This window comes from Aulonocara sp. 'chitande type north' Nkhata Bay, linkage group LG15 (genome assembly GCF_057382095.1).
Source record: "Aulonocara sp. 'chitande type north' Nkhata Bay isolate Kocher_YH1m ecotype deep benthic linkage group LG15, A_spYH_male_GT1.1, whole genome shotgun sequence".
NCBI classification, from domain to species: Eukaryota; Metazoa; Chordata; class Actinopteri; order Cichliformes; family Cichlidae; genus Aulonocara; species Aulonocara sp. 'chitande type north' Nkhata Bay.
The window spans coordinates 20,210,652-20,230,128 of record NC_141358.1 but is presented as its reverse complement, the minus strand read 5'-3'; the positions used below and the strand labels follow the sequence as shown (position 1 = coordinate 20,230,128).

The window sequence follows — 19,477 nt, the reverse complement described above, 5'->3', positions numbered from 1 at the left end:
ATTATATACATACAGTGAACCTCTGCAGTAATTACTCTGCAGTAATCTGAATGCGTGGGTTGCAATGGTGCTCATCCATATAAATAAAGGCATACAAAGTCAGCTTAGAAAAAGGTTATGCTCAAGAAATACTGATGGGTATGAATTATGCCCAACGACAAACTGTTTACAGATGGAGGAAATTCAGGATGACTGCTCTCCTGAACAGTAGATGTCCTACAAAGACCATCGCTGTGAAACCTATAAAACTTGCTACAATCTTTGTTCATATGTTCATTATAAGAAAAACCCTGAATAAGAAGGGGGAAACTGCTGCTCTCTACAAAAATATTCATATACAGTGTAGAACGCTATGTCTGAAGAAGAAACATTGAAACCTAATTTCAGCATGATGTCAGGAACATCATGGAGGGGCAAGGCCATCATTTCACCAACCAAAGGGTAAGCAGACTTTCGGTGATACACTGACACAAAACAGACACAAATAACTAAAAAAAAACATTCTTATTTTCCAAATTCGAGTTTTGAACTGACCAAATGCAAAAATAAAATGTTATGACAGAAGAACATTTGTCAGATGGGTGACTAACATTTACAGCCACAGTGTGTCCATTTACTGTGAATTCTTATTGTATGGTCTCTGTAAAGGATACTGAGTTCTGATGAAGTTTCAACTCTCTGCGTGGACAAGAAGATCTTCACATGCTTAATTAGCAGAGCTAGGTCATTTGCAGCTTCTTCTTTCAGCAGCCCAAGGTAAATCCCATACCTGTGAATATAAATGAAATGTATGAAACACACATCTTCAAGTGCAAACCTTTTATAGATCAGTCTTCCTTTGTTTTTTAAAGTAAGTTGGTCAAATTTCCAGGTGCTGTCAAAGTCGCACTAAATGCTCCACACATCCTCTGACCTTAACACCAGCTCAAACACCGAGAGCTTCATGGCACGGGTTTCCATTTCTGATCAGCTCCTGTATAATTCTTAATACTTTTAAGTGTCGCTGGGGTTCCTGCATTGTTAATTCTTATAGTGAACATGGCCAAAGCATCAAATAATGAGGTCTGTAACATGATGCTTGTGAGCTAAAGCTTCAACCGCACCTTGTTTCATTTTTTTTCTATTCTTGGCTCTATATTATGTCAGTGAGAAGGGATATCCTTAATATAGTGTACTGAGGTACAGCCGCCACATGTGTGCTGTTCAAACCTTCTGTTTGTAAGAAGCAACCAATTGGAAGAAAACTGGTTTAATGAATGCAGAGTTAAATTTTAACAAGAATTATCTGGAACTGTGAAACATGCAAAGCTATGCTGCTAGATTTCAAGAATAAAATCCTGTTGGAATAATAGCTCTGCTTTTACTACTTTACTTCTTTATTACTTTTCATCTGTTTCATACCTCTTCTTTTATTTCCCCATCATTTTAAATTACTGAAATGAAAACCTATAAAATGAACTGTGAAAATATTAATTTAAAAAAAAAAGATCATTTCTCAGCATGACCATTTTTCTTTCAGTTCCCAGAATCACTCATGAAAGTCACATTGCCCAATGGGATACTTTATATCAGACTCAGAAATAAAGCAACATTGAAGTCAAGTAAATACCCCAGAGGAGTCCTCAAAACTTTATTCAAGAAGCCCAGTGTCGCAAGTAAAAGATTAATTATAATTTCATGTTCAACAACTTTTAATCCTATAACACCCACCACTCTGCGGGTAATGTTTGCACTCTGTGTTGATACCGGAATAAAAAATGTGGCACTCTGTTCTCCTGGACAGGCACAGAAACTTTTCAGCTGCAGAGCCCCCTTCGGAGTAGGTGCTCAGAAAGAGTTATATTCACTGTGTAATGTAGCAGCGGGGTGTCGTTAAAGGCAGAAACAAGCAGTGTGAGAACAGTAACACAAGTCAGACGGTCTATTGTGGGAAAAATAAAGAACAGAACAAGTAGTTGCACAAGTACAGGGCAGCAATATCATGAAATTCCTGTCTATTCTGCAACATGTTTGTTTCAACAAAGTGCATTTTTAAACTCACCTATCTCTGTTGTTAAGATAAGGTTATTTTTACTTAAAGCTCCTCAGTAAAATTAGGGCCCACCTCCATCCACATGACTTTGAGAGAGTAATTTGAAACATTGTTACCTCTTAATTAGACTTTTGAAATTCTTTGGAGGTTGGCCCTAATCAGTCATCACAGCAGCTCGCTTTTTGACAGGTGCGCTCACATTCCACCTGTATTGGCTTCCAGTCCATTTCAGGATCAGCTTTTCACAACCATTTTGTGCCTTTCTACTTAGCTGAAGTCTTATAGCAGTGCACTTGTGCCAAAGCCCTGAAGTCTACAGACCAACTGATCTTGGATGTTCCTTGATCCAGGCTCTAAAACAGAGGCCACACTGCCTTTTCGATGTTAGCCTCTATATTTAGGGGCAACCTGCCCAGTCACTCAGTCATTATAAAACACAATTATAAACCTATTTAATTTCTCCAGCTTTCAGTTGAGCATGATTTCCTAGTTTTTATTGTGCAAGCACGGTTGTGTTTTCATTCTTGTTTAATTTGAGGATGTTTTATGTTTTTGTTCTGTATTTTAGTGCAAATTTATTGTTGATTTAGTGAGTGTTAATTATAGTATAGCATGTACTGCACTTCGGTCAGCTAAGGGTGTATTAATGTGCTGTAAAAAATAAAAACTGACTCAACTTATATATCTCACATCAGTCAGCTCTGACAATTTTCCTAATGTCTGCTAACAAAAGTGTCTCCAGCTGCTGAACTGAGAAACAAAAAAAACTTTCAGTCTTCTCCCTTTTTGACTTTTGTGCACATTTGCAGCTTTAATTCATGTTGCGAGTGGACGCCGAGGTGAATTCTAATGTTACGGCTTTGAGTTCACAAGCTTGTTGAAAAATGAAAGTGAGCTTTTACATTTTTTAGATGGCTTAAATATGCTATAGGTTAAAGCGGCAAAAGCCACCTTTTTATCTTTCTCTTGGTTTTTCCAAGTGATATTACGTTTGGGACAGCAAGACCAGATTACTGTTCATTTTTTTTAGAGTAGGTGCTAAGAATAAGCAACACCTTTGTGTACAGAGAGATAAGAAAGTGACACATACAATGAAAAGGTAGAGTGAAACAGTTGTTGTGTTTTAAACAGAGAAACCAGACCTTCAGTGATGTACTAGCTCATCCAGCTCCTAATCCATCACAATTCACAGGGTATTAACAAAGCGATAAATGTTACCTTGACCTTGAGCACAGTTTGGGTGAAGATCTGACTATTACTCTAGTAGGAGTAACAACTATTGTGAATTATCAACATAAGCTCATCAGTCCTTTGACCAGATGAGCTATAAACTTGTATATTGCTTATTCACAAACGAGTAGCTACAGAGGTTTGAGTTGGGGTAAGCAAAAGAAAACATGTATGAGTGTATTCATTTGGTCTATAATGGAGATATAAAAGCAGACAAATTCCTTAGCAGGTGTAGAGCAAAGGATTGGTTTGATGTTTTGAAAAATGAAAGATGGAAACAGTTCATACTTAATTTGAAAGTAACAGAAAATATACTCTCACTCTTCTAAGACTTTATTTTCCTTTGACTTTGCAGTGGCAAACAGAACTGCATAGTGATGGAGTCCCATAGCGAAGAAAACTAAAGGCAGATAAAGCCATTACTTTCACTGCCAAGCGGCTTATATGTAGATTGGTTCTGTTTGCCTGTTTGTTTGTCAGCAGGATTACTCAAAAAGTAATTGAAGGTTTGGCATGAAAATTTTTACCAGTTTGGCTCATGTTAGGAGTGATTAACTTATACCCACATTAAACTGAAAAAAGAAAAAAAAAGTGAGACATCGTTTTCTTGAAAAAAATATCACAAATCAATTGGAGACTCAATTTAAGCACTGTCAGTAGGAAATGTTTAGACTTGAGGGAGTGGGATCGCTCTTTTTTAACCTCCTATGAACCGAACTCTTTCATGGCATGAATTTTTAATTTCTCTTTGCTATTTGGACTGATTGGACCTGATGAATGTAAAAACAAAGAATTATCTTTTTACCTGATTTTGCTCTACAATGGCTGGAAATCCACATCTGAGGACATTTGTTTTACATTTCGATAGAACAATGGCAGTATAATGTCCTCGTAACAGATATCAGGCCCTTATAGAGTTTAGTATTGTGCACAACCCAAAATGTGATGCCCACATTTGTTGAAGCCAGGTCATAGGAGGTTCAGGGTGGTAAGATTATGCAATTAACTTTCCGACGGCCACTTTAATGACTGAGCCTTGCTATTCTGTTAAAACCAAACCAACTTACATCTTCAACATCAGCTCTACTTTCTCTTTAGTGCTATTTCTCCAACGTCCGCATGCTTACATGCTTAACTGAGATGCTGAACACAGTAAACTTTATGCCTGCTGAACATCAGCATGCTATTATCATTGTAAGTCAAAGATGTCAGTGTTGAGCAGAAAAACACACCACTGCGTTAAAAGTGGTGATGCTTGTTTTCATGTGGAGCCCAGTGATGAAGACGCGGTTATTGAAACAATTGATTAGGACCATGTCAACATTCATCAGCGCCTAATTGAAGCAAAAGTAACTGCAAAAAGATTCAAACTGAGTGAGACACAGCTTCTAGTCTTTAACTATGCTTTCCCCATCCAATATGAAATGTAACTTTCTCCTCACATTCATTGTGAATGTAGACACTACAAAATCAAAATTAAGGTACATGCACGTTAGTCCCATCGCAGTGATTTAGACTCTTTTTAAGAGATACTTTGGGGTAGTTACTTCCATGGAGCTCACAGTTGAGTAATTCTAAGACTTTACTGAAATAGTTTATACGCAGCAGGCTCTCCTTCTGCTGTAAGAAGCCTAATTAAATAAGGGTTTATGAGCTAAAGAAAATCCCTTTACATACTTCAGACAGGTGTTGATTCCCAGCTGTTCCACAGATGATAATACGGCATTCTTCACAGTCTTCTCCTCTGCTATAAAACAGGATGAAAAAAAGATGTGGTTGTTACGAAGCAATGCATTTCAATGAGAGGGTATATAAAAGAAGGTTTGGGTGGAAAACTACCTATACATTCCTAACAGCTTATATTATTCCAATGGGAAATGGAAAAACATGACAGCATATCATGAATTGCTACTTTTTAAGACACCAGAGATGTAATGTTGTGTCTGGGTAACTTTGTAGCTGGCAGTTTTACTACAGTCGTTTGGCTTTAATTGTGATGTTTGCGAGCTATTGTGACATCAAGGTGACTTGGGTAATATCAGTAAAAGTCAGCCATGGGTAATTTAACAGCAGCATTTTGAAAGTGTAGAGCAGCAGAGCAATAACTCAGGAGTTTAGGGCTGTGGCAGGGTTTTTGAAAAAAAGAAGTGAAAACTGAAGTGGGAATGCTCTTTATCTCAAGACATTTTCTTTCTCTGTGAGTCACATGGTGAGGCTACAGCAACTGAAAATACGGGCCAGTTTTAGAGTCGTGAAAACAAAAACAGCTCGCATGCAATCAGCTCTCATGGGCTCTTACTTAGTGCCAGTATTTGTTCCAAAATCATTAAAAATATATTCGTCTTTGGAGTTGCAGTTGTCACTGCGCAGATAGAACGATAAATGAAGTAATAACAGTGGGAGGACTAACATTTTGTTTTGGAAGATGTTTCCACTGCTTCCTGGCTTTGGGGAATACCGATATTATTACATCTGTGCAAATGGATCCCCAGCTTCAGACAGTTTATGGGAGGATGATGAGAACATTTGAACAATTAATATGATGAGTATTATCCAGACACCATCAGTGGCAGGAAAAACTTCCAATTCAATTTACAGGCTAATGGTGCAGAAAAATGCACGGGAAATGATGATAACAGTAGCTGTAATCTACATATCAGAGTTATAATTCAACATTGTTGCCATCCAAATATCAAAGCTGACCAATGTGGATAAATCACAGGCCATCAAATCTTGGATTAATTGAGAAAAAATGGCTTTTGAAGAGGGCATGAATCTATGCCGGGATAGCTGGTTCTGTCATTTCTCTCACTCTTCTCTCCCTATATATTAAAATCTGTGAAAACCTCTAGCTGATGGCAATTACTGTCTAATGGAGATGAATCCTCTTCTTGTTGTATTTATTCCCTCCCTGCCCATTTCTCTCTCCTCAGCATTAAGCCACCAGAGTGTATTTTGCAGTTTTTAATAACTATAATCACAATCATTTAACAAGATACACTATGAAAGGTGGCACATCTGATTTATCTCTGAGATTAGTTATGACAATTTGTACTTCGTTTAGGTGTAGTTGTGAAGCTTATGAAGAGTAATATCATGAATCTGGAGCTCTGAGTTGATTTAGTTCCCAGACTCTGTGCAATCCCCTGTGCTTCAGAGAAATTAAAACAAAAGTAATATTAAAAATAAAGAAGCCTGAAAGTGTCAGGACTTAACGGAGTGAGAGGTAGTTATGAAACCCATTTAGAGATATGAGCATACATCATTTACGACAATATATCCAAGAATGTCTTCAGCTGTAAAAATAAAGGACCGAATTAAAAAGCTCAATTTAAAAAAAGCAAGAAAATTTTGATTAACCGTGAACTAAAAAATAATAAAAAATAGAAAATAAAAAATGAATCACTGAACTCACGCTAACATGCTCAGAAATTTCCAAATATCTAAGTTTTCTGCTTTTCTAACTTTTCTAGACATCATTAGACAGAGAATGCAAAAGTCAGACACAACGGTATCAAACGTTTAACCTGACATGTCCACGAGATTTCGGATTGCACCAGTGTGAGAACAACACAGCTAACGGTGTACATTCAGCAAGCGCGCTGCTTCCTGCCCACTCCATCCAGGCAGTGGGCTCACCTAAACCAGTATTTGCACTTGTGTGAACCTGTCTGAAGCAGGCTATTTGCCATGATAGATGTGAGGACACAGAAATGGAAAATTTCACAACCTGATTTTCTGAAACTCTAAGTTCACACGTGAAAAAGACTTTAAGAACCTCATGTTTCAAAAGCACCTCCTATATTTTAGTGCTAGAAACTAAGTACAGGGAGCCTACATCTCCTATGACTAACTGTCTGACAACCACTCAAACACTCATCAAGTCTGGGGATGGCAGCAGCACATTGGTTGTGACAGCCAGCAAATGTCAGACCGCCTACAAAGAGCACCTTTAAGCACCTTATAACTCTAATATGAACCTTACACGCAACAAGTGCTGCAGCAGGTCATTCAAACCCTGCTGCACTTGCTGGGATGTTTCTGCCGTGACATCTACCTAAAACACTGCCAGAAGAGGGAAATGCATCATGTGATTAATAACAATAATAAAAACAATTTCTTCTAACTAACCTCCATTTACAGTAACTTGCAGCATCTCAGAATGGGGGAAAGGGAATGCAATTTTGATGTTTTTCATGCAATACTTAAAAGCAGAGACTTAAAAAAGTTTGAGGATGTGGATTAAAAAATCCTTTTAAATTATTATTTTATCTGAGCAAGCATAGATCTCTGGAACATAAAAAGATGCTCCTCGTGGGATGCAGTAACCCAATTTCAACAGGAAGCTGAGATAAATGAGATTGCTGGACAGCTGCCTTCAGGAGTCAGGGCCATGGCAGGTGATGAGATACAACTCTGAACGGTGAACTGAAAGCAGTTAACACTTGGCAAATGAGCCTGCTCTCTCCATACAATGGGAGCGTCAAGCTGGGCAGAGTGGCTTTGACTAGTCAATGCTAAACACCACTGGGCATTTTTCCATGTCACATGCAGACAATTACACACAAATGTAACCGGCAGATTGCAGAATTCAACAAGAGTCCTGACTGCTATCTGGTCTCCTTTATGGGCTGTTGTAACTGAAGCAGAAGCTGTATTTAGTCAATGTTTATACAGAACCAAGCCTTACAATGCAGAACCCATCTTAAAATATCTTCAGGCTCTTATCTGTCCAATTAATTTGAAGCATTACATAAATTAACTGAAATTTAATTTGTCATAGGTACACAAAAACTGTATCTACAGTATCACCAGTGAGAAAATATTTGCCCAAAAATACAGATTTAAGATTATTTTTACCCTGGAAGCTGTTGCCGTTACTGAATTCACCCATAGTATGTATTTTTATATAAAAATCCTGAACAGAAATCTATGCCTCTCTCTTATAATGTAACTCTGACAGATGTGAATTCCAGGTCAAAGTGTGTCAAAAACATCACAAAGTTCAAGCCTGCAATCTCTCCAAAAGAAAAGGACTTAAAAATATTAGCATCAACAATCTGACATGTAAAATGTGGGTGGACTATTTTCCACAACAGCTCTGTGTTAAAGAAATTATGCAAATAAGATTGTGACTGATCCTAAAAATGAAGTATTACAAAAATGTGAGGCAATATGAAAGAAAGAAAGCGGAAGTGCAAACAACTCTGATGTGTGTTTGTGAATTTAGATAAATAAATCATCAAAACAAAAACCCAGAATTAAGGTTCTTCATCAGTCCCCAGAGAAGTGAGGCCTTTTTGCTGACAGACACAGCACTACAGACAGATGCTGCCTTTTATTAGCTGTCTCCCTGCCACAAATGACTGTCTACTAATTCATAGATCCAAGTGAATGCTTTTACTCTCATGAATTATCTTGACAGCTTTTCTTTAGAAGCTCAGACATATTCGGGATGATGTTACTTATAAAGTCTGTCAAATTTGAACACGGTTTCAAAACTTTTTATTGCATGACACACCACGCGCATGAAGAATGTTCATTCTTATGGCAATTACAGTTAAATTCCAAACTGTACAAGTCAAACCGTCCAAATCTATACTGTAGGTTTAACCACACTCTAAATTATTTTAATTAGGTACATACACCCTTACTGCTTCAACAGGAATTTAGAGGGTAAGCGGCAGCCAGGTGCTGCTGATTAAATGTAATTGATTCACTGATCATCAGCAAGTGTGAGCACCTCTGTAAAAGCAAAGTTTTAACAGGTTGCTGATCATTCAGGTGATGCAATGCCAAAAGTGGATGTCCCAGAATTTTCACCCAAGGCCAAACTATGCTCTGAGAAAAAAAGCTCCGACTTGTTCTCTAAAAAGAACATGGCAGGACAGTTTAGGAAAAAAATGGCACGTGTTTGTTAACGTGCTTGGAAACATTCATACCCTGTGCAAAAAGCAAGTGCATGTATGACCTTAAGAGAACTGTGCATGAATGAATGCTTGCAAACCTCAATGAACAGAAGCAACATTGTAAAGAAGAATGAGTTAAAAATTCTCCATAACCATGTGAGAGACTGATGAAGTCATACAGAAAATAAGTATTTCAAAGATCATACAAGCTACTAAATCATAGGGAATCATGGGTTTTACTTCATAGAGTATAGAGCAGTCATTCTCAAACTGTGGTACGCGTACCACTGGTGGTACATGGGCTCCCTCTACTGGTACGCGGGAAAAATGTAAACGTTTAGCTCTGCTATCACTTGAAGACAGAAAACTAAACAGTAGTGACGTTTACAGGGTTACTGAAGTTGGGCTAGCTCGTATATAATGATGTGCTATGCATTGGCTAGCTACACAGCTATAGTTAGCATAATATAAACACGCTGAAGCTGGAAGATGAACGCCAACTTTTTTCCACTCAATGGTTAGAGACAAATGCATGGCAGGATCCTGCAGACGGACCAAACTTCAGTCAGGAGAACAACTGAGATAATCCATCCACAATACGAGGTTAGTCATTAATTTACTGCTGCATGGGCTGGACTGTAGCTACATCGTAAGGTTTTAAAAACTGAGCTTTAACAGTGGTAATAAAAACCGAGAGAGGCCGACAGTGATCACTGCCTTTTTTAGGAGCTTGTACAGATTAAACAGAACAAGATACAAAGCATTAAAACATGTTAACCCATATGGAAAAGATCTATATAAATCTTATAAAGTTTGTATCTGTCTTGTGTGAAACTTGTATGAAAAGCATATAAGTGTGAAAACAGATATAAGATCCCTTGAAAAATTATATAATGAAACTTGTATGTTTTGGATACTTACTAAAAGAATATATGAAAGTAATGAGAAAGTGGCCACTTACATGAGTAAATCATGTAAGCCTTATATGAAATAGTAAAAACTTATATGTGATTACTCATGAAAGTGGCCACTTTCATGAGTAATCACATATAAGTTTTTACTATTTCTTTTCCATATGGGAAAAACACAACAACCTTAATAAACTATTAGTTTGGGCCCGGAAACAGGGTTCATACGTCATTACTTAAAGACTGGATATCCCACCTGCTGTGAATGTTTTAATGCAGTACAGTTGTTATTATTGTCACTTGTCACATCCTGTTTATGACAGTTACAATAAATAACATTCATATAAGAAATAAAATTGTCTAGTGTAAACTGTATATGGTGTTAAATAAGCCTATACTACTGTAACTTAATGTCGGTCATAAGGGTGGTACTTCAAGAGCCACATGTTTTATGAGGTGGTACTCATTGTGAGAAGTTTGAGAACTACTGGTATAGAGCATAGAGTCCTATGAAAACTTTCTTTTTCACATGATTCTCACTCCTGGAAAACCTCAAGCTTCTACCAAGTCATTTCTTCTAAACTGCAGCTTAAAACCTTACTGTCACCGGGTAAAATATGAAGCTATTTACTCAAATAGTGCAGTGTCTTGTACCTTTATATTCTTCCATATAATCAATTTTATTTTATATATCTTCTGTTTATCTTCTATTTTAAATCCTGCATTGTTTTATACCACCTGTGTGTCCTTATATCTTTTTTTTTTATGTCCCTTGAAAAGCACTTGAAATAAGCAACATGATCTTGGTTTTATATGTTGAGTAATCATTAGAGAAGACCACAGTGAAATGGTTTTCATTCACATTTTAGCAGCAGTGTGCTTTATATCTGATCACCTCCCAGTAATTTAGATTTAGCCATTCAAGACTAAAATTCAAAGGATACTTTTGGCAACACCTGGGTTGTGGGTGTATCCAAATGCTCCAAAAAGCTCTTATGTCGTCATATCTTCTGGTAATTATGAACAGACAAATTGTGCATTGTTTGTGTATTGACAAAGAGGTGGGAAAATTACTTCTAGAAAATGTGTATGAAAGAAAGATTATTGATATTATGTCCTTAGAAAAACAAATAAAAAACGAAACCATAATAAACATGTCAGTGTCAGACATCAGAATATTACAAAGTTCAAAATGTTGTTCTACAATGAAATCTTGTGTTTTTACAGGTGTTCTGGGCCACAGAAAATTTCAAACAACGATTCAGAAAATCTCTTTACTGTAAAAATAATCAGCACTTGTCCGAAATTTTCTGGAGTGCAGATTAATAGCTAATGCACTGTTAATGTTATTTCAGTATTTCACACCCACTTCTTTTAAGTGCCCTTGCTGGATATAATTGAGCCACATTTAGCTAAGTAGAGGGAAATTAAATTTACTGTTAAACAATGACTGTGGTTAAAATACAACTATGATTAATGGAGTATGCATTCAGTATGGAAAGCCAAACTGTACTCTTTTGTTAAACCTGCCAAAAATAAAGCATCCATAATATTCTGACCTGCCTCTGATAATATTTTTCAGCTTTAGCAATAAAAAAAAATTACAATGCGTATTAACAGTTGCCTGCACATAATATAATAAATGTATTACAGAGGTTATAGTGCATGCTGTCATCATATGGGAAACTGGCTATTGCCATAAACAAAGCATACGCATAAAAATCAATTTGGCTGCAGAAGAAAGTCAAATGTGTTTGAGTAACACAATAATGGGTGGCAGGCCTGTGTGTTTGTGTTATTATTGCGAGACCTATGGACAGAAGTCTCCCACAGAGAAATACAAGCCTCGTTTGACTGAGCAGATTATTGAAGAAAAAAGTTTTACCATTTGATCTTTACAGACACAGCTCTCCCCACCTGCACTCCCCTATTCTGTAGTTCATGTGGCATCAGAAAGGAACAACAAGGAGCACACACACCTGCATTCACAACAAATAGCATTTTGATACCACAAAGCATTTGCCAGACTATATTGTCCATGAAATGTCCAAGATGATTTCCAGGACAAGAGACTGCGATTCACTTTCTTTTTTTTAAACCACTAAGTTCAACCTACAGAAAAAGAAAGTTTTCAAAGAACTCGATGAACTCCTGTTCATTGTTACTGCTTTCATTGGAATTAGGAGTGCAAGCAGCAGCCAGTTGCTGCTAATCAAATGCACCTGATTAAGTGTGAACACCTCTGTAAAGCAAACGTTTTGGCAGTTTGTTGGTCTAGAGCGTTCAGCTGTGTTAACACAGTGCTATGATTTTCTTGGGAGTGGATACCAAAAACAAAATCCAAGAGACTCTAAAGGCCTCAGTTAGCATGTTAAATGTTAAAAAAAAAATTCAAAGGTCAAAAAAAGACATGCTCTCAAGCATGGTGGTGGAAAAGCCCATTTATCCATCAGATGTCTGAAATTTTGTTGTGCAACAGCAACAATGATCCAAGCACAGCAACAGTAAATCTACAATGACTGAAAAAGAAAAGAATTAAGGTTATGCAATAGACCAGTCAACGTCCAGACCCCAAACCCACTGAAATGCTTTGTTAGTTCTGCATAAAAACATGTAGCTGTTAACCTCAATCAACCTAAAGCAATGTCGTAAAGAAGAATCGGCCAAAATGTCTCCACAACAATTGATATTGTACCTCCCCACCCTTCTATTCATGTACAGGCAAGGAATACGGCAGGGGAGCAGCAGCGAGAGCCAGCACAGACAGTAGCAATGACAGGGTCATGCAGAGAATAAAAAGGAGGAGCATACATGGAGGTGCACTTCAGACTGGCTTGTAGATGCACAACAACTGTGGGTTGATTAAGCAGCTTAAATAGTGCACCCTATATGAGACTTGGCCGAATATTCAACAAAGGGTATCAGCAAAACCATCAGCTGATCTGCTGGGAATCACTGACTTAGTGGCCTGTCTGAACTAATTGCATCTTAATTAAAACCTCTAACCCGTGCAAAACAATGGCCGAGTGAGTTTAAAAAAAGACAAAACACATAAACAACAATGCTGAACAATGCAAATCAGAAATGTGGTAAATCTGCTTCCGTAATGAACAGCTGCTTGTTTTTAATTTATATTGAGTGTGTGAGCCATTCATGCTTTTTCCCCACACCCTAATTTCTATAGAACTGGACCTCTGTTTAATTTTAAATTGCTGAGTCTTGGAGTCTTTCTGAGTCTTTCTCTGCACTTGTTTCGAGTGCTTGAACAAATGACACACTATTATAATTATACCAATGTTTACTAAGTGCCAGATGATTGCATTATTTCAGCAGAGCCATACAGTCACTGATGAAATTCAAACTGATATCCTTCCACCAATTAGTATGGTAAATATGATGTTAAACTTTGCAATGCGTCTTTGAGGTGAAGGTCATGAATGACCTATGATTTGACTTAACTTGATTTTATAAAAAACATGTAAACTGGAACAAATAAATATGCTAATTGGACACTTATTGCACATTACCTTTAGGGACTTTCTAGGTAGAAAGATGTTGCGGCATTTAGTTATTAGCATTATGCCTTTTTGACTGCTATCAGTCAGCTTGTTTAGCCTACTGGCTACTAAATACTCCAACCTGCTAAGATCATTCACTCATTCGATCTGAGACACATAACACATTTTAGCATGTGGTGGAAAAAGCTGCTCTTAAGGGCAGAAAGAATTGTTTCCAGGGATCTCTATTTTTATCCTGCCTTCCAGCTTGGGGTGCAGGATCCTTTGTGTAATCCATGCTTACATGTGTATTTTACACACAGACAATGTGAAAAATACAACACATTGCTATGGATTAGTACTGAAAGTGCTAATTGCACTAACAAATTTAGATGAAAAAATAACACCAACTAAATAGGCATAAGCATGTCTGTTAACAAAAAACCCCAACGCTTTAGCCAACTGGGGTTTTTCAACTACCTCAGGGACAAAGCTTTACCAAAATCTTCCAACTCAGACCCTGTGACAAGTGGAAAATTTGGAGTTTCTTAAAATATAATATTTAGTCTATTCCATCTCTAAACTGTTTTATTTACACTTACTCTACACTCCTCCTATCATGAAAACCACGTTTTTATGCCTGACATACTACAGTACTACACTCCCACCAGATGAGCTCATGCAGCCTGTCACGAACCGGGACATACAACCATGACAAAACAGGAGATGCACACACAAATGCCAATTAAAAAGACTATTTATTTTAAATTAAAGAAACAAGAGAAAAACCTAAACTAACCATGTGTACAGTCAATGGCTGTGGCTTAAGTGAGTGCATGCTTGAAGAGACTGTGTACACAATGCTGTTTAGTGCAAAAACCCAAGCTATAATCCAGAATGTTTCTCAGGGAGGAGAGCCACTACACAGTTGGGTTCTGAGGGCCTTTATAGTGCACTGATGAGCCCAGGGATTGCCAGTGCCACTGATGGAAATGAGCCACAGCAGCTCTCCAGCACCTACAAATGAGACCTGCCCACACCAACAAGCAAGAAGGGTGACCAGGTGGCGAGCATCGCCACACTTTCCAATCCAATAAACTACCATTGCAGTTAGTAGTAAGTGGTTGATTAGTGCGGCAACAACAAAAACACACTGAATGTCTTTTTAAAATACACAAAATGTCTTATTTTACATTCTATCGAAGTTCCTGCTGGAAAGTGCTGTACTGTACAAGATGCTTCCCTCACCGCAAACTCAGGTTTACTGCTGGATAAATTTTATTTCCACATTAGTTAACTCAACAACCAAGACAGAGCACTGATAGGTTTCCTCATCTCTCCACCCAAGTGTTTTAGAGACAATATGTGCACTGGTCTAATGATGTTTATGACTCCCAGAGTAGACATACAATCTCATCATCATTTAAAACTTAATAGCCAATGCGTGTGTGTTTTCTTTAGTTGAACAATCAGATCTTGGTCTTTTGTAACCAGTCATGACAAAAAAGGGACGTCTTTTTTGCCATGTCTGGTCACAAAAGACCAAGATGGTGCTTTTATACCGTCTATACACAGTTGTTATCACCAGCTTTGGTTCCTATCCTCAGGGCTAGTTTAATCGCCAGGGTTCAGTTCACCAAGACTATTAACAAACCAGATCTCCACATTGAAGCACAAGCAGGCTTCAGTTCAGCTGACTGAGCCAACAGGCCCTTTCAGAAGCGACTGGAGTAGAAGGCAATAACAACCCACAACAGAAAACAAAGTGTCAAGTTCAAACTTACATGAAATACACTGCACTAAAGGTGTTAATTAGGTGTTAAAACATTTATACACAGTGTGTACTGTATATGCTTTGGAGTGTAACCAACATTTACCTTTACATAATTTTCATAACCCAGAAATAAAGTAAACAGAGCAGAGCACAGAGGTTCGGTATGTCTGTCTTCACTGATCCACAAAGTGCCCTTTAGTTATTTTCCTTGACTAAACTGTAAGAATGGAGGGTTGGGGGGGGGGGGGGGGGGGGGTATTGCTCTTCTTACTGACCTTTGTACGGAGCTGGAGAGAAGAAGCACTCTGAAGCAGAATTGGATAGATGGGCTACAACTTTCTCCAGAAGGTCAGCCAGCACTGAGGAGAAAGATCAGGCACATAAAAAATCATAAGATAGCAGGTCTGCATTAACTATTGCGTTCAAAGGAAATCCAATTTAAACAGTCAAATGTCAGCTTTCAACTATTTTTAGATTGTTGGTTCCATCCTGTTTTCTACGCTATTAAGCAGCTGTAAGTGGATTGGACAGATACTTTCCATGTAAGACGTACAGTGTGCTCAGCTGGCATAAAGTCATTAGCATTATAAATACTAATAAAAGATAATATATAATAGAAGTTTAAAAACAAACCTGCTTCACTTCTAGGATAAGGATGTCTCTGACAAAGTAAATTATAGCTCAGCGAAAAAATTACATGCACTGTAATACAACACAAAAAATGTACATCTTGTATCAACTGTGGATTCACTGGCCCCGACTGTCACTCAGTAAACTGTGTCAGCATGGCTTTTAGTGTCACTTAACACGTCTGCGCAAAGAACCACCCACAGTCACTGAAGATCTAATTGTGGAAATAAGAGAGGAAGAGCGTGGTGAGGTAGGAAGAAACAGCAAATAAAGACGATACAAAACCAACCTTCTACAGGCCAAAGAGTTTAACCTATTGTTTTAACTCATAGTAGGCCAAATGAATAGACTGGTTTGTTTTAGTCTGTTTTGTGGCCAAAGAACTCCTGTCTTTTCAATGCGCTTTGTGCTGGCACACCACAGCACACATCACAGTTCAGGCGTTTTCTGCCAAATGCTCAGCCTCAGATGCCTCAGGATGTTACAGTAGAAGTCTGCATTTACAGGCTGACCCAGAGGGACAAATGCATGGTGCACAACCTTGTGAAAGTCAAAGATTAGTATGCACCACATTGCTGATCTGATGTGCCAACTTTGACATTGTAAACTCCTGTTCGATCCAAAACTCACCACCAGTCATGACCCTTGCCATGAAGTCAAGTCAGTTTGAAAGCTGATGCTCTGCGTAGGTTTGCCATCCGAGGTGAACGTGCATGTGCAGAAATGCAAGCAGTCAAAGATTGGGCTAAAGCATTGGAAGTCATCCAGAGGTGCACAGGACCATAACCTTGTAGAGGATGTTGACCGAATTCGAATCAAATAGAGTTTTTACACCTCAGCCATAAAAGGCAGTTGGGCAGGTGGGCGGTGTGGACAAGCAAGTTTATGAATATGAGAACGTTCACAAACTTTTTATGTTAACAATAATGATAAAATTCAAATCTCAGTGATCTCAACCTCAAGGTCAAGGTCAGAGGTCAAGTTTTCTGAAAATCTTGTGAATGTGATAACTTGAGAACACAGTCACCTAGAATTTTTACATTCATACCATGGGTACATCTACTTAAAGTCTTGGAAGAGTTCAAACTCCAGTCTCTTTGACCACAAGGTCAGAGTTCAAGTTTTCTGAAAATCTAATGAATGTGATAACTCGACAATGAGGCGATGTAGTCCCTTGGGCTGTTGTCTGCTGCTGTGTGAAGTTTGTTTGATTGGATGGCTCATATTTCACACTAGCTACCTTTGATTAACATTTTTCCACCTACTGTCCATTCTTTTCCTGTTTGTGTCCTGGTATAAAATACTTTTTTTTTTTTACCTTTTTTGAAGCATGTTTTTGTTATACTACTAAATATGTGAACTAAGTGTAAGGTGTTTTGTAAACACAGTGGCACAGCCTTCCAATCATTTCACAAGCTGCCAATTCAGAGAAGACTAAAAGGGCTGATCAAACCTATTCACTCCACAGCTCAGTAACTCTGAGCACAAGTGAATGCATTTCATTGATATGCTGCTGAGGAAAACCAATTAGGGAATTGATAAGCTGACAAGATAGTAAGGTATTGAACGTGAAACAGTTCTAATTGTAAGTGTTTCAACCAAGAGATAGCATAATCAATATCATCATCCAGCTGAATAGAAGCTTGTCAAAGACAAGTGATAATCACAGTGTCTTCATATTCAGAAATAGACGCAAGTAATTGTTGAATAAACTTCCCAGGAAATCAGTTTCCTTTAGTAGTCAGTTCATAAAAGATAAAACATTTCCTTCACTGAATGTTTCTCGAGAAGTGAAATACCAGGTTGTACGTGGTTAATGATGTGACACATGAAATAGCACTTCGACAGCAAAGACAAGCCTAAATGATAATAAATCTTGATCGTGGTCTTCCAGTGAAAAGCCTCAAATGAGCTGTGGAGTAGTTGCTTTTACAGGCTTCAACAGTGTACTGATGAAAGGAGGCAATCACTGTGCAGTACATGCATTAATGACAAGATTGTCAGCCCTCCTTCATTTGAATATATTTTTGTCTTCGTTGAATCACAGCTATTTGCTCCTACATAGGAAAAGTAGGCATAGGTGCAATTTCACAGTGGCTGTCAACGACATTGATGATGAGTCTTAAAAGGTTCATGGACATCAGGTTTATGTAATCTTGGTGAGGAAAAGTGTGAAGTGCACCTGAATTTCAATAAAAGCAATCAGGAGAAAAGGAGGCTAAATTTAAAAAAAAAAAAAACAACCTGAAAACCTTCAGATTGTGTCATCTGGATTTTTTGTTCTTTTCACTATTAATATATTTAGCATATATTACACCCATCAAGTCAATAAGAAAGATTATTTATTTGACCTTGTGCATCCAACACACAGAGGTGGTCTCCCTCCTGAATCTGGATCATCAATGTTTATGTAGTCATATTTTCATAGGACTGCAGTCCTGTGAAAAACTAAGTCCATCCCATGATTCACCAGCTTGTAAAAACACCTTTAGCAGCAATAACATGAAATAATTGTTTTCTGTGTGACTTTATCAGTCACATGGACATTATTGTGCAGGAACTTTGAGCCAGTGTTTCTTACAGCTTTGCTCCACTTCATTGAGGTTTACAGGCATTCTTTAATGTGCAGAGATCAATCCACAGCATTTCCATAAGGTTAAGATCTGGACTTTGACTTGGCCTGTGCAACACCTTGCTTCTTTTCTTTTTTGGCCACTCTGTTGTAGATTTGCTGCTGTGCTTGGGATGATTATCCAATTGCATGACTCAGTTTCAGCTGTTGAAGAAAGCGCCTAAGATTTGACTCCAGAATACTCTGATACACTGAGTTTATGGTCGATTCAATGACTGCAAGTTTCCCAAGTCGTGTGGCAGCAAAATAAGCCTAAATCATTGCCCCTCCACCACCAGGTGGTATGATAAGTTTGTGCTGATATCTCTACTCTGGTGTTAACTGTCCAAAGGACATTGTTACAGAAGCCTTGTGGTTTGCTCAAATATAACTCGCAACACTAAGTCGTACTGTCAAGGTCTTTTTAGAGGGAAGAGGCAACCGTTCTAAATAAGCCATACTTGTTCTTTTTCCAGTTGTACTGTCACGAACTTTAATATTCATGATCCTGCTACAGTAAATGAGGCCTGTAGGTTCTTAGATGTCCCTCTCACTCTTTTTTCTTTTTTCTGAGCATTTTGTAGTGATCCCTGTAGTGATCTCGTACGTGTCAGGAGCAGTGTTGGTCAAGTTACTTGAAAAAAGTAATCAGTAACTAATTACTGATTACTTCCCCAAAAAAGTAATCCCGTTACTTTACTGATTACTTATTTTCAAAAGTAATTAGTTACTTAGTTACTTTTTAAAAACACGATTTACAACCTGAAGAGGTGATAAAGCGATAGATCTTTCAGCCCAATTCTACTTTTTCTACATAATCCATCATACAAAATGTAATCAAATGGAAAAGTCTCTTTTTTTTAACTTAACTTGCTTTATCAGTTTT

At 37.8% G+C, this 19,477-nt stretch overlaps 1 protein-coding gene across 4 annotated transcripts in view; it reads right to left on the bottom strand.

The window, feature by feature from the left end:
* tbc1d32 (TBC1 domain family, member 32) overlaps positions 1–19,477 on the bottom strand; it is a 115,825-nt gene that overhangs the window by 36,766 nt on the left and 59,582 nt on the right. For 3 of the 4 annotated variants that reach the window (XM_086264881.1, XM_086264882.1, XM_086264883.1), the window contains exons 28-30: positions 15,626–15,709; positions 4,940–5,009; positions 654–769 (exon numbers count right to left, since the gene is read on the bottom strand). In XM_086264881.1, coding sequence (XP_086121007.1) covers positions 654–769; positions 4,940–5,009; positions 15,626–15,709 — 270 coding nt within the window. The remainder of the gene's footprint in view (positions 1–653; positions 770–4,939; positions 5,010–15,625; positions 15,710–19,477) is intronic. The other variant, XM_086264884.1, reaches the window with a different exon arrangement.